Source organism: Bombus impatiens, unplaced genomic scaffold (genome assembly GCF_000188095.3).
Source record: "Bombus impatiens unplaced genomic scaffold, BIMP_2.2 scf_2222, whole genome shotgun sequence".
NCBI lineage: Eukaryota > Metazoa > Arthropoda > Insecta > Hymenoptera > Apidae > Bombus > Bombus impatiens.
This window is the reverse complement of record NT_178641.1, coordinates 1005320-1022143: the sequence shown is the minus strand read 5'-3', so window position 1 is coordinate 1022143 and position 16824 is coordinate 1005320. Positions and strand designations below refer to the sequence as shown.

The 16824-nt window shown below is 39.9% G+C and overlaps 1 protein-coding gene across 1 annotated transcript in view; it reads right to left on the bottom strand.

The window, feature by feature from the left end:
- Window positions 1-987: 987 nt before the first annotated feature.
- The window catches only part of LOC100744951 (homeobox protein prophet of Pit-1), an 18331-nt gene continuing 2494 nt past the window's right edge, over window positions 988-16824 (bottom strand). Inside the window, exons 3-7 of the mRNA XM_033324372.1 lie at window positions 14041-14168; window positions 13020-13127; window positions 3490-3672; window positions 2302-2401; window positions 988-1094 (exon numbers count right to left, since the gene is read on the bottom strand). Coding sequence (XP_033180263.1) covers window positions 988-1094; window positions 2302-2401; window positions 3490-3672; window positions 13020-13127; window positions 14041-14168 — 626 coding nt within the window. The remainder of the gene's footprint in view (window positions 1095-2301; window positions 2402-3489; window positions 3673-13019; window positions 13128-14040; window positions 14169-16824) is intronic.

Genomic DNA, 16824 nt, shown 5'->3' with positions numbered 1-16824 from the left:
AACTAACAAAAAGATTACGTGGATTGTGCGCGTATCGAGTTCCACTCTGCGTGCATATTGATTACTCTAATTGTTAGTTATGCGTAGCGCGTGCTGTGTCAAAAAAGAAAAAAAGGAGAATAAAAAGATAGAGAAGGAAAAAAACATGAAATATAAATTTGTTTCATTTAGTCACTGACTTTGCCTTTATCAGCATTGGAAAGAAACTATATATCATAAAAATAAAACGAACGAACAACAAAAGAACCGGTTTTATCGGCATTTTAGAAATAATCTGGATAAATTCAAATGCAAAACTGCTTTACGCGGCAATATGCATTTCTACTATCGTTACGAAAAACGAAATCCTTCCGATCCTACAGACATGTATCGCTTAATTTAAGAATTGAAAGTTCGATCGAAATATGTATATCACGCTTTGTACAGAATAATAGAAAATTGTGTACATACATAATCATTTTCACTAATAATTATAATGTTATGCGCGAATATGTGTGTTTAATGAAATTATACATATCATCCGTGTGTATGCATAACACCGCACACGAATAATATTTCTTACTTTCTTTTACCAATAATACCAAATGATATTAACAAAGTTACTTTTGTCGAAATATCATTAACGTTACGACGAAATGTTAGAAATCATATCTCGTTAACTGAAACGCAATAGTCAGAGCTGATTTTCTATCATAACATTAATGAACGAATAATCATGGTAAGATGTTTAAACCGTTCAACACGATATTGTTTCGTGTCTATCGTAAATTCGACTTTTCGTCTCTTTTTGTGCAAAATGTCACGAGATTCGCGTTAATTTGATTTCGTTTCACTGTTCTCTTAAATGTACTTCATAGCGTCGAGAAATAATCTCGTCTCCTCTTGACAACACGTTTTAGCGGTGCTAAGTTGCCTGAATGAAGATATGCAGTCAAATATATATATATCGTAACGATTTCGTCTGATCCACTCATATAATGTTTACAATTATGTTTGATATTGCAACATTGGCGCAGCGAGGTTGGGATGATGAGCCGTATTCATTCTTAGAGCGGAAATACTCTTGTTGTACCACTCGTCCTCGGCTGACATGCCTGAAACGAAGTAATAAATCAGTAGATAAATCGATCCATCCCACAGGATTCTTATCTTTAGCCCCGAAACCAAAACAAAAAGGTAATCTTCGTCGAAACACGGAGTTGATCGATAACGAGATTGAACGATAAAATCGTTTGCTTACAAGAAATGGGAAATCGCCTTCTTTTTCTTTTCATAGTTTTTATATGTCACCAATGGCAATAATCGTTGCGATAATAATCGTCGCGAACGTAAGATAACGATATACGCGGAATATTATCTTTTTAATACGAAGAATTTATTGATCAGTTATAATAAGTTAAATACCCATTCGATTTAACGCGAAAAAGGAAGACTGACAATGAGATATCCATCTACCCTTTCCCATCGGAAACAGCTCGACGAACGAAAGTAAATTTCTTTTCTCTTAAGAAAGCAATCCGGTGAATCGATTTAATGACTTTTCCAGGAGGTTCGTCGTAATCGTTAATCGGCCGATTTGTTATCGCATTAAGACGTTAAATCGTTATAAGAGCCAGAGATATTCGTCGAAGACCTACGCTCTATACCGGGCGAAAACTCGAACACGAACACCGGCATAGACAGCCAATTCGCGAATAGTCTTGATTCGATTTTAAAGCGATATTCCATCTTGCGCCGGAAATGATGTAAGACGGCATTCGAGCGGAAATAGAGAGAACGTCTTGGACTGAACGAACGAACGAACGTTTGTACGGATGTCCGATTCCTGTCATTTCCGGTCCAACGTTTTACCAAGTCATTTAATAACTTTAGACCAACGCCTATGATAATTACGAAAAGAAAAAAGGAAAACAAGCAGATCTTTTCGTTTCTATAGAATCGAATCGATTCTAATATCTTTTAGCGTTTCCCTCTTTTATATTTCTGCAAATTCTACGCTTTGTAATTGGACACGTAACAGCGATAAATCTATAGCATCGATGGTAATGTTACGACGGCAAATCAAATTTCGAATTAAACCAAATGCCGACAAATATATTTTCTGATTGTACGAATTAATTCTACAACGATCGTTGTTCGTATTTTGGGTGGAACGTGCAATGTTTGGATATAACGCCGGTTCGCTCAAGCTACGAAGCAAAATATTCCTAATTATAAATTAACTCGCGAGTTAATGAAATCGTAAATCGATTAACAGGCTATTATTCGAATAGTGCATAGTTGAAGATCGCGTGAACTCACCCATCGCATCTTGTCTCATACCAGTAACTGCAGACATATTCGACGCTGAATGTGACATAGAAAACGGTTGTGTCATACTTGGATAGGACGTCGTACTCATCTACATGTAAACATAAATTCATATATAAATTAACTACTCGTTAGACAAGAAAAATACGACAGTATAATCTCGTCGTATCGTTTACAGAGGATTTATCGATTCCTCTTCGAAATAAATAAAATCAGACTTCGTTGTTCAAAAGATCGTAGTTTAAATCAACATACGAGACATGAAATAGTGGAAACTTGTTATTGTGGAATGGTAGTTTGGATTAATATAGAGAAGAGGAATTACAGCTGGAAAGGATAACGGACGAAAAAAGATCGGAGCAAGTATCGGTAAATTTTATAGCGGTACGTCAAACATGACTTCGAAGATCGATTAAGAGGATCTCGAAGCTTTTTTATCGGCAAACCGATACGCTCGACGAATTATTGGCTTAATTAAACCGGTAGGCATTCGGTAATCCGTCCGACCCAACTAATCAGTCGAAATGCAATTTAGCTACATCGACCGATAGCGATGCGCCGGACGCACGCTCAGGTGCACTTCAATTTAATACCTCGGTTAAAATCATTAACGAGAAACGCATCGAATTCATTCGTAGGGATACGATACGTTGCTTGGTAGGCGTGACGCATCCATTGTCAGCGTTAACGATTTTCGTTTTTCCTTTTTTTTTTTTTTTGGTATACGTAAATACGATAAAAATATAATGAATTATACGGCGACTGAAACGCGACAATGGATTTACACGCCTTGAAACGTTACTCATATTTTATCACGTACGTATCGATACCTAGTATCTCGGTTTTCGGCGTACGCGAACCTACGTGAAACTATTTTGAGAAAATTGTCAACGGTAACGAAGGATTTCGATGGATGATCTGTACGAAGGGTGTCTCAAGTTCCTTTTCGCAAACCAATGTCAGCATAATAATTTTGTTCTAATCTTTTAACAGAGCGTCCGTGCTCTGTCGATCTTCGTGATTTCTTGTTTTTAATCGTAGGATATTTTATGGCACTGTTTTGCGGAAAAAAGCCTGCAACACGTTGTACAACATGTAAGAAGACAAAACCATCGATCGTTGCGAGAGATCTGAAAAGAAACTACGGGTAAAAGAATATTTTAGAGACGAATGACTTGCCTGAGGGTAGCGGTTTATTCCATTTATGCTATTGTGAGGATGAGGATACGGTTGATAACCTCTGCTGGCACCTGGATAAATATTCCTCATCATGGCACCTTGGCAAGCAGGAATCGGAGTCAGGGCCTTCTGAAGTTGCTTCTCTTGCTTCCGATACTTCGCTCTTCTATTTTGAAACCAGACCTACCGGTGCGAAGAAAATGCGATAGAATTTAGGAAAATTCTCCGGAGACCTAAGTGAAACGTAAAGTATTGTAACAATAACGCTTTTCTGATATTCGCGAAAAGTGCAACAGCGAGAGGCGAACGAGCTCGTTAGACGAGCCGACTCGAAGTTTCGAAAATATGTACGTTCGAACTCGCGTTCTCGAATCGAATCTACGAGAACGCGTTAATCAGACTGTAAACGAAGGGGCGGCGGGGACGGGGAGCATTTCTCTTCTCCATCGTCGGTCGCTGAGCTATTCCCGCTTTTCTCGGACTCTCCCCGAGGTAGAGTAGTTTATCTATCGCCATTTTGCATCGGGCAATTTCCATTGTTTCGCGGGATTAGTAAACCCATATTGGGGGTTGCCTGAACCGCCACCAGCGACTCCCCGGCATGCACACCGAATCCCCGAACCTCCAACCGCCACCCTCGAACCCTCTATCGCTCTCTCAACCCTCCATCACGCCTACAACCCCCCTACCACCCCCTCCCCCTTCCACCCTATGGTCTCCTTCTTCGTTTCCCCTCTCTTCTCTTCTTCCGGGTTCTCGCGATTCCCTGCCAACCGACCCTTTTCCAAGCAACCCCCAGAAAGAGAAAAGCCTCTCCCCTGGTTGGGGTTGACTTGTTTCCACCCTCGTGGTGATGTTACCAGTGCCTCCTGATTGGCCAATGCCACGACTGTGACGTCACTCCAAGCTTCCTCATTGGCCAACATGTTTTATCGACATTTCTACTGTGCACCGTCTCTCCTCCTCTTCTCACTGTCTCCCTCGTACACACTCGTATACACGCACGTAGACACACACACACACACACGTACACACGTACACACGCACGCATACACACACACAGGCATAGTCTCTCATTCTCGGTTTCTCTCTCGTTCTTGCACGCTATCGCACGGCGAAACGAGTGACACACGAGGGTGGCTCGATCAAGCCTGGTTTTCTCTACTTGTTCCGTATCTTTTTTCTTCCGTTATTTTTCTCTATTTCCTTCTGATTTGCTGCTGCCCGTATCGCGTCTCTTTTTGGTCCGTTTCTCTCTTCGCGTATTTCTTGTCTTTTTCTTTTTTTTCTCTCCCCCTCTCTCTCTTTCTCTTTCTCGATGGAAGTACGATACGTAGTTTTCGAAGCGTAGCTCGCGAAACATCCGCGCCGATGATGTTCCGGTGTCCGTAAGAGGTGGGTCAAAGGGGCTGCGGAAGATACGCGAGAACGTACGACGATAGAATGGAAGGGAAAGAATTGCCCGGTGAAAAACCGTTGGGCAATTTGAATATCGTGGATTTTGTATCGTTGTGGGTGTGAATCGAGAGTACTGTTCGTAGAGATAAGGAAGAAGGAAAATTATAGTTGTCAGAACGAGGGAATTTACGACGAATGGGAGCCGAACGAAAGAAGTCGAATACGATGGTCATTTAGCCGTGCGAGAGTTTACGGAGTCCAATTTTCACTCGAAGTACTTCATCGATCGTTAAACGAAACAAACAGCATCGTACTACGAAAATTACGCTGAAACGCGAGCCTGATATTTTTATATATACTTTTCCATACTGCGTTGATTGCATTTTTACGTGTACAAAATAAGAAATAAAACACGACTGTTCGAAACGAGACGTCGGACGTAGCGATGGAAAAATTAAACCGAGAAACCGTCGCTGCTCCGGTATCGACATCTTTTTCTTTCTCCTCTTATTATTAAAAAGACAGTCGACGAACTATTCGTAAAATGTCATTACCATCGTGCATTGGATCGATATAAATTCTTTTGTGAATTAAATCTGGAACACGATGTATCGGCTGTTAGGCAAAGAGATTGTATCGATAATTTCAAAAAGGGACGCGCGTGTATACGTACGTGTATATCTGGCTATACCTACATCATTTTAAACTGCACATACGGAAATCACGGAACAAGCGAAGCACCACGCATAACCAATTGCGACCCGCATTTGAATTCATGGCACATGAGCCGATTTGCACTTGCACAAAAGATACTTGCATCCCAAATAATTTGAATTTACGTGTCACCCTGAGTCATTAGTTTCGCATCGAAGTTGTCGTAGTTGTCGACGGAAGGAAGAGAAACTTTCGTTAAAAATAATAATGCCGTAACAAGGAATAATTTTACTTTGCGTTCCATCTATAACGATGTACACGATTTTGACCAACTACGATCGTGTACTATTCAAATAATAGTCTGCCGGTCGATGATGTGACTTTATCGATTGCAGAGTTGGTTTATCGTAGTTTTAAATATCTCGTTTCGGCTCATACATTTATACGCACGAAATATATACGAATTTCCAGAATAACAAATTTGACTTTCTTGTTACTGCGAGTCTTCTATCGGTTTCGTGTTCTATCAATCTTTAATAGGACTTTGCGCGATGTACGTTTATACATTCGTAGACGATACGCATATGTATATTTCCAAGCCATAAATGTTATATATCCTACGAGAAGATGAAACAAAGAATAGCATTTTTTTTTTTTGGAAAATGCAGAATTTTACAGAATCCGTGCCGATAGTTTTGTTCGTACTGTATACGTTTCTGATGCGATACCTTCTATCGAAATATTCTATCGAAACGTAGATTTTCGAAGCATTCTGTTCGAGAATACCGCGCGTCAAAAAGTACTGCGATTCGTTTATTCCTTTTTAAGGCCTTTATTTTTGATTATGGCGATGTACTACTCTATGATAGAGCTCTGATCTAAAAGTCAAAGTTCAAAGTATTCGAGTATGCATCGCTGCAAATTATATTACCCGGCAAATATAACGACATTTCACTTTTGCACACACACACACACACACACACACGCACGTTAATACGTGCTTGCGAATAGAACAGGCCTCGAATCCATAAAAATGGTGGCTCTAAACGTTATTAATACTGCAGGATGTATTTATCAAACGTATCGCCGAAAAGCGTTTATGAATATCTTGAAAAAAAAAAAAAAAGAAAACGATCGATAACGAAACCCGGTCGATCGTCCCCGTTGTTATTTCTCGCGTCATATTTGTAAAAATATTGGTTTAATCGAAAGGAAGAGGTAATTCGAAATGCTAAAAGCGCGAAACTGGATTATCTTACTCCTGCTTCTTTAATACCTTCGCAGGTATCTTTTAATCGAGTCTCTTACGTGATAAATTGTATCACGATCAAAATATCTAACGAATCAATCGTTTTCCAACGCGAACAACGCGTTTATACAAGAAACAACGAATTGCATCGATCGATGCGTTCAAAATTATACGAAGTACGAATTATACGATTTAAACAAACGTATCACGAACTTTGTACAATGTCCACGTAAGCATCGACGAAAAATCTAATTACACCGGATTATGTATCCCCTGAAAACCATTCGACTTATCGCCGAAAGCTGGTCCGTGAAATGCATCGAATAAATCGGTTGAAAAAAAGGTAATTCGTGTATGTTTATCCATAGATAAATATAGGGATGCGTTTAAGCGACTAGGTCTCGTAAACGCGGATCGCTCCTTTTATTTACAACTCCTCTGAAAGAGCTTTTTGCGAACATACTTGCGCGCGTCCCTTAAGGCGCGTACCCTACAAGAACTGGAAAGCTAAGAGTTGGTAATTCAATAACCGTGCTCTCCAATCCTCCCTTTCTCCGCCCAGCTATGTTCTGCCGTAGAGAAAGATAGCGCCAGAAGATGGGATAGCGAAAGTGCAGTTCTCTCTCCCTCAAGGGTAGAGAACAGCTCAAAATGTCTGCTACTTTGAGAACCACGACCAAGAAAACTATCCTTCTGTATACCTAAGAGAATACACTCCGTACTCTGATAGCTAACCCACGTATAGAGACAGAAAATGGATCCCGAGATAATGGATTACTCTCTGCAAGAAAATATACCTACTACTACTTTCTTCTTGCCTCATCGCCCACTTTTCTTCCCTCGTACCAGAACACGCGTACACCCTACACTTTGTCGAACGAACGTTCGTCGATCGTAGGCTGCGTGTCTTCCATCTACCGATTTTTACATTTCTTCGTTGGATCGTGTCGAAACTACGACGCGTCTCGATAAGTAGATCGCGGTTGTTTGCGATATACTTTTCTGCACGCTTCTGGACTAAAAAAGCGACGATAGAGATTTGTCTTATTCGTTAGATATTAGAACGAGAAGTTTACTTTGTTCTGTATATTTGTCGAGATTGAGATTTTTTTTCAACAGGAACATTCGAAGCGTTTTTACAAATATAAAAGTATCTTAAAACACGGGAGATGTAGAAATCATTGTTGCAGAGAGAAAGGGAGAATATTTCGCGAGCCGTGAAAAGTTTGACAAGAAACCGTAAAGTAATAAATGTAAACGCGAGTTACATTCGGAGTGCAGCGATCTAAAAAAGTATATTCCGTCCGATGATAAAACGAGGAATGTACGTTGATAATTTTTTATTTCGCTCGTCAGTTTTTCTTATTTCCTCTCAGATAGGAAGTCAATTTTCTCGTAAAACGCCCACTAGGTAGGCTTCGATCGGAAGTCGAATCGAAGTAAAAAGGTCGAATGAAAACTTAGCTAACTTAATATTGGGTCTCGGATTCACCTTTCTTTTTCCTCGAGGTAATGGGATTTCTTGTGCGGTGATTCGAGAATTATTCTCTTACCACGATGCTATCCTTTTTCTTAACCGTTATCATTATACCGTATTACCATTATCAATAAAAAGACAGTTTCTTGGTAACGCGCGATTGGTCGACCAGGTATCGCATCTTAAAATCGCTCTCCTATGAAAAATAAGAGGATTAATCGCGCGAAAGTGCATAAAATGCTCGTAACGCGTGTATAAAATATCTAAAATAAGATGTACTCGTCGTAACGTATAACACGTGACAGAAATCTCGGCGCAGTCCCTAGTCTCTTTTAATTATTTCCACGATAACGCGCATTTCCATAAATATCCCTAGTCTACTTATATAAACATAAATACGCGAATTCATCGTCCAAAGTAGATACCACGTATAAAAGGTCCAGCTGATTTTCTTTCGCCAGTATGAAAATTTCGATTAAATTGCAATCAGCTTTCTACGTTCTCGCGTGTTTCGCCTCGTTCCTCGTTAGGCAAAATTCTGCCGTTAGCATTTGGACAGAATAGCGAAGACGTGGAGAGTATCCATCGCGAAACAGGGGTTGAAAAGACAAGACAAGAGAAGAGAAGAGAAGAGAAGAGCAGAGGAGGGAAGAAAAGAGAAAAGAAGAGAAGAGAAAGATAGGGAGCCGAGCCATAGGGGGTTTGGTACCCTTCGTACGGTTTCCCTCTACTTTTCCTCATCTTCTTACTCCTCGTCTCGCAACGAAGGAAGAACCTCGGCAAGGCCGAGACGTTTCAGATCTATCTAGGGTGGAGAAAATTCAATTTAAAATGGCGGCTCAGATATAATGGCAGCCTCCGGTACAGCGCCACCCAACCACCCTTCCTTCCCAACTCATCTCAACTTTGCCACCGCCGTTCCCTACCTATTTCTCTTTCATCCAAGAGCACCCTGTTCGCGTGTCGCCATCTTCCAAAATACAAAATGCCGTAGCTACCACGGCAGCCTTCAAAGAATTCCGTAGCATCGAATATTTCAATGAAATAGAAACGCGCGTTCCCTGATAATTTTCAACTTCTTTTCCCAATTGTTTAACGAAGCGCGCAACCTTCTCCTTTTTCAATGGTTTAACAGCACGGTAGAACAAAGGCTCGTTCGAATTAATTCGACCAACCTGAAACTCGTTTATTTGTTTCATTGTTATTCGTTTGGCTGGAGATATTCTTCCTACGTTTTTACCGTCCCTTCTCGATCGAGCCACAGGACGACGAGTAATTTCGGACATGTCTTCGGAGTGTTCGAAACCGATGGTCTAGTCGGTTCTAATGTACGCTCGAACGGTATTCGCAGCAATTTAAAATATCGTAGACGCTATAGACGAGAAATTCGTCGCTAGATATACGTACAGAACGTAACGTGTACTTTCATTCGACTGTGAAATTCGATTAGCGAACTTTTAATCCAAGTTGAAACTCCACTGTAAAGTTGTAATTTCTACCATTTAACTTTATGCTCTTATTTTCCTTAATCCCGAAAGAAATAGCGTATAATGGTTTATCGTGTTCTATCTGTTCCTAAAAATACCTACGTATAATATTCGCGAAGGAACGATCGATGAATCGTGAATGTTATCTATAAATTTGCAGTAACGCGTTTAAACGGAAAAGAGGATTAAATTTAGGAGCAACCTTGTCGGTCGTTTTCGCTGAAAATATCAGATAGAAACGATAACGTACAGAGCGCGATAGGTAGACTGTGTGGACGTTTATACTAATTCCTACGTTCACGAACACGAACGCGATTAACAAATCAAACAGAGACTTTAACTTTTCTGTTTTTAACGCCATTCGATATCTGAAGAAGAAAAAAAAAACAAAACAAAAAAGATAAAAAAGATGATACTTGGTATAACGCAGTTAAAAAAACGAGGATAATCCGTCGAATCCGAAAGCATCGACGATTTGCTCATCGTGTTTTTCCATCCGTCGTCCCTATTTACGATCTGTTCGACGTTAACCGTCGCGAAGGGACGCTGGAAAAGCTGCGAGCGATTGAAAAAAACATCGAACGAAGAAATTAGTGGAAACGGTCGGTGCATCGATGTTTCAAAAGTTAATGACTAGAAACGTCGTTTGAAGACCGGCTTGGATACTTTTACATTTGAGGCCGGCAAATGAACGCGTTCGAAAGTCTCCGCCGCATTGGTGAAGCCACTTCCTGCCTGGTGGACACTTTGTGCATGGATTATAACCAACGAGTAAAAGCAAAGCAAACCGCGTTTTACTTGGCATCGCAGTTTAACAGGGTTAAGTCACCGCGGTTCCTGGGCTTTTAACTCAAACAACACCGTCCTGCATTATATATCAAAAGAGCGAAACGCACTGGCGACTGTTTTAATATGTACCGCTGCAGGATTCGGAGGGGCCAGCGGCGGCTCTGCACCAGCTAACGCGAATCCTTTGCCCAGATACAGTCGCCAGAGTCCTCTCCATCCTGTCCATTCTTTAACGTTGTCAAAAACCGCACTACTACCCTCGAATCTGTCGCGTTTCATCTTCCAGCTAACGCATTCGCTCGTATCGAATGTTTATCCTTCCTTCTTTCGCAACTTGTCGATTAAACGTAGATCGTTGGCGTTCCTCGATTAAGCGATTAAATACGTTCGCGTGGATACGTCGGCTGATATTTTATATATCCACTATTTCCATAGTGTCGATATATTTGTTCTTTTTTGGTGAAATCTTATAATAGTTTTGTTCCAGTGAAAAGTTCGTGTACGATGGCATTTCGAGAGAACTAGAAAAAAGAACGTATATGTAGAGAGATGTGGTTTACAGTATCGTTGGCAGAAAGAATCGCAGATAACAGTTTCATTTATCAGCGCGACAATGCTTCGCACGAAACAGTGGGTGAATCAAAAAGATTTTAACATGGCCAGCTTGTTCCCCGGATTTGAATCCCATAGAAAATCTTCGGGGAAAATTTGGGAGAAAAGTTGTTGTATCAATAGCGGGCGATATAATCGCATTAGTGAATTATCAAAGGTGGTAAACGAACCGTAGACGTCTATCGGTAAAGAAACGTTAGAAAATCCGATTTTGTCAACACCGAGTTGCATTTTTGATGTAATTTGAAAAAAATGGCGATTGTACGAACTATTAATATGGATACAGCGAAGAAATTATCGTCGGTTTTTATTTTATTTATCGAAAAAGCGCGTGGCTCTATAGAAATCTCGCATTTTTGTTTTCTGTTCAATTATATTTCTACGTGTTTTTTAAATCAACGTTACTCCTATCGCTACGATCCATGTATATGTACGTTTCTTTCCTGGTTACCCCAAAATGGTTACGAAGCTCGTTAGAACGAAATAATTATACAATTTTACCAAAAAGTGGCTTTATGGAAATTTCGGTCACTGCATTACGAAATACAGTGTCACGCGAAAGCACGGTGCTCCGAATAACTCAACTATAAACTGAAACATATTTTCTGCGTTACTTTCTCGATATTTTCAAAAAATCGTTGATCACACTTGGATATGTTAACTGCGATACGAGAAGCGCAGAGCTGAGGAATAGTCGCGGTACAAACAGTCAATAAATGATTCTAGAACAAAGAGGGCGAAAAAATAAGAAAAGGATTTGGTATAACGTTTTTTCACCCCAGGCTGTGTTTTCGAAAAAATCGACTTTGAAGATTTCACAAAGTATACTTCGATCTGGCTAATTTCGAGCAGTTTGAACTAACTAACGTTTGAAAACAAGTAAAAAATGTATAATACAATTTTTCCATACGATGCTTCGCTTTCGAGAAAAATAAATTTCAAGCTGTATTATGCGCTAAATATTTCGAAATTTCGTTGACATCGCATCAATCTCCGATCCTTTTTTTCTCTATCCATTTAGTATTCGGAATAGAGGTGCTTGCTCCGTGTTATCTCTAAGATAAAAATATCAAAACACTGGAAAAGTTGGTCGTTTCGAGTCGTCTTTTTCTCATCTTCGTTTCAAACAAAATTTACCCTAGTCTGGAATAAGCAACGAACCTAACTTTCGTCGATATCGATAATCCCGTATCTGCTATTTCCCTATTTTACAGTGGATATCAGAAAGTTTGTCCGAAACGCCTCCGTTTCCACTGATTGACTCTGCAACCCCCCGAAAGACTCGAGGGTATCTTGGATCGACATTTGCGCGCGTAATTTCATTTTGCCACCCTACATGCGTCTTTGATTCGATTATTGCGTGACTCATGGCCAAAAAGATGGACGCACAGAAAATATATATACGAATATATGTAACGTTTCGCGAGAAACAGCACGTCGAATTTGTTCGAAGACCATCGGAAGCTAAATGGGGAGAAAATTTCGTGGGATACATCGTCGAATTTTATTATCGAGGAACAAATTTTCGAAAGAAACGTGCGTCGCTAGAAGATGCAATTCGCTTGATTAACCTTCGAGTTTCCATTTTTTTTTTCTTTTTTTCTTTTGTTAATTTCTATCGATAAAATAAATTCTCGAAATGGCAATTGTAGGCGTTCGTGGGAATTAGCTGTGAAAATGATTTTACGCTAGTAGCTCATTGGTTTTTACAAAAACGCTACAAAATATTCGAGTCGATTTCACAAGGCTGATCTTTTTCCAATTTCAGATCAATCGTTCGAAAAATTCGACGCTTAGGAGAAAGTGAATCGAGCAGTTTCTTATGTTTTCTGTTTCTTCTTCGTTACAAAGCTACGATACTCACCTGAATTCTAGCCTCGTTCAATTTCGTGGACCTCGCCAATTCCTCTCTGCAGTATATGTCTGGATAATGAGATTTTGCGAATGCCGATTCCAATTCTGCCAGCTGCTCCTGCGAAACAATTGGAAGGCCGTAGTGAAGCCGATCTGAACTACCGGCAGGAAATTTGAACGCTACACGAAAGATCTCGGGGATCGAGGTAATCGAAATTTCGTTATCGAAATATGTGTAACGAGTTTATCCGTAAATAATCCAGCTACCGAGAATCGTAACAATGGGTGCAGACAGTCGCGAAAAACGATGCAACGAACGAATCGATTCTTTTCAATTAGGGGAAACCTTAAGTAGAAAATCGTATCAGGCCTGGGCATTGTTTCGAGAAAATATTTCGAAAATGATTACGTGTTTAAACGATATGTCATCCGATTTGGCTCGGATCTGAACTAAAATTTTGTCAAATTTATTTTAATATTACTGCTAAATCTATTATCACGATCAAAATCAAATAACAAACAAACATAGTAGTAAATAGGGAATAATTTATTCCGTAATGTGACAAATAAATTATTTAATTTCAAACGAATTAATTAGATTTTCTGTGTGTAAAATATCGCGTGTAATACTAACGCCGCTTTAAAAATTAATTATTTCTCAAACGACTTTAACAAATAATTTTTAAATATTTAATATTATTTGAAAATATCTCCGATTTTATTTTAGACGTTATTTTAAAATAATCATGCGTCTGTCTATTCGGGTATTTGGAACAACCAACTGAACGATCATCGAAATGATACGTGGCATGATACTGGAAATTACTTTGATTAAAAAATATATCGATATGTTGAAGAAAGTGCGCACAGGTAAATATCTTAGTTGAGGAAACGGCGCTTCGTACGCACGCGATAGCAACGGTAATTAATTAAGAACTTTTGTACGTGAGAAAAGATTGGAAGCTTCGAAAATTCATACGTTTTTCTCTTATGCGCGTGAACGTCAAGTTAATGCAAAGTTAAGAGCAAACCTGCGTAAAAGTGGTCCTGTGCCGTCGTCGAGCGGGTGTTGGACAACTGGCGGTGGTAGGTGTATGGCCGATGTGAGGACTCGAAGCACAAGGGTCGGGTTTTAACTTTTTAAAAGCTCCTTCCGCGCCTGAAATTCGAAAAATCAATTAAATTAGTTTTCATTTAGTCGACCTATCGAAATTCATTTCCGGAAATTGAACCGTTCGAAGACAAAGACTTGCTCCAACAACGAAACGATAGTCCCATAAATCCCAGTTAATAAAAATACCAATTTTGTTATTGCATCTTAGCTCTCGTAAAAATCAACTTTATCGTGTCGTAATATTTCTTTGCGTAGCTGTCGCGACCATAGACAACGAAATAAAACCTTTTTATTCCTAACTTTCTGGCAAATTATGTCCCGTGAAAAAGGAGAAAACTATCGGAATATTTTCGATAATGTACGTCGTAACCATCGATGGCTAAGGAACCGGGTGCGAATCGAGAGAACGATTGACACGAGGTTACAGTCTCGATGTAGAAGTCTGCGTTCGTCTTGGTTGTTTCACGGTATCGGCTTTATGAACGAACATACGAACGTACGGTCGGGGTAACGGTGGCGAGCGAAGTCCCTCGCACTATGCTAACTTGGTTAGGGCGTTAATGACCTAATCATGTTACATGCTGATTCAATGTTCAAGGATGAATGCTGTCCACTTTACATACCTTGCCCCGTTACCCGGTGAACAGTGAAACTCGGTCAAGTTCAGCCAGAAGACGAGGCAAATCTGCGCGTTATGATCCGTTTCTTAGCGAAACCACTAACACGACGGCAGCGCCTATTTCATATACTTATTTGTTGTAAATTGACAGAGAATATTTGGTACGGATTTTCGTCGTTGTACGTTTCGCGAAACTTTACGACTGGTACAACGATACTGGTTAGAAAGGCTCGGCGATCGAGGTAAGAAGAAAGAAAATCCGAGAGTTGAAACGACGACCTTTGGCGATTATGGAAGAACGCGTAACGATGACTCGTTTATGGCAACAACAGGTGTCGCGATTACATCAATTTTATTACCATTAACGATGTTAACCGTGGCAACAAATTTTCGATCGAGTTCGACAGAAGCAGTAGACCAAGAAAAGATACTAAAGTTCTCGTATGTGCGAGATGTAAGATGTTACAGCATAAATGTAAAAAATGTATAATATGTCGAAAGAAGTTGTTGAAATAACAACAAATAACGAGACATGCTCGATATCATTCGAAATTCCTTTGGACGTCGCGTCTTGAATATAAAGCGAAAAATATGATCGAAAACCTCACGTTTACGTTCTTATATTCACTTTTTCTTCCAAGAAAATAATTTAATTCGTTTATTGTTGAAAATCAAACTCTCGTTTATTTTCCATTTTCTAAAGTAAATGGCTACATTAATCGCGGATCAAAGTAATTGGAAAAGGAAGAACCATCGTAGTTACAGTAGCTCTACGACTATTATCCGCCCTGAATACTATATTCGAAATAATTACCAGCGATTTTAACAAGGCGAACGAGGTGACAAATGACACGATCTATGGGATTATTAACAAGGCAGATCCCTGCAGCTTTCGCAGCTGTCTTCCATCGGCATCTGCCACCAAATTCCAGTTAACGCGAAAAGCTATGCCGTCGCTGGCAACTTTTTCGATCGATTCTCCCTCCAATTACAAATCTCTGTCCCTCGATGCTACGGAATTTTTACAACTCTCGGATTTCATTTTTACGAACGTATCAACGAATGTGACGAAACGAAATATACCAAACGAATTTCAACGTATCTCAAAAAACGAGAAAAACGTTAGTTACGACGTTTCAACTGAAAGGGAGAATTTACGTGTTTTAACACGTTCCGATACTTATACAACGATCGCGTTAAATGCGTTTGCTATATAAAATGTCTAGTAAATAGCAGAGAAACTCTATCGTCCGTATGGGAAGCTGACTTTCGGTAAGTTCGTTCAGGTAGTAATATTAAATCGTCTTTTTTGAAAACAGAAACGGAAACCGTCGTTTGTAGTAGAGAAATTTCGCGGGTTCGCGTATTAAAAGGGGCTAGGGAATCGCGCGAAAGACCATCGCTTGAGTACTTTTAATGCCGCGGAGGACGCAGAGGGTTAACGACATTAATTTTTCCCTCCCCGTTTCTCTCTCTTTCTCCGCTTCCCTTCTTCCATCTTTCTTTTTCCTCCCTTCTTTCGCTTAGCTGAACGTTGCAGAGTTTTCATTTGCATTAGAATACTACGGCAGTTTCATCTCGTTCCTGAAAAGTCTGACCTTCAAGGGAAAAAACAAAACGCTGGACGTTCTCCACTTAAATTGGACCCATCGCGCGAAAGTCATTACCGAATAATAAGATCCGCAGAAACGTAATAAAATTTTACCGTGCGACCTGTTGAACCTCCTATCTTATTTGTAATATTTACAGACGCATCCGATCGCACGCACGGTTCGTTAGAGAATTCTACGTTCCACGAACATCATCCAAAATGCGATGCCAGTTTCCAAGCAACAACGATGCGAACGCATCTTGAAAAGTTCTCTTTATTTGCGACTTTGGTATATATGCCGTTATTTTTCAATTTTTGTATACCTTCGTCATAGACCTCCGCCGTCACAGTTCACACAACCATCGCCCTGCGCAATCCTCTGAATCGTCGTTTCTTGTGAAGCGTCATAAAGGCAAAAACTTTTCAAGTTTTGCAAGAAAGATGGTAATCTGGCTCGTTGGACGCGTCTATCGTTTGCGATAAAGTCGCAA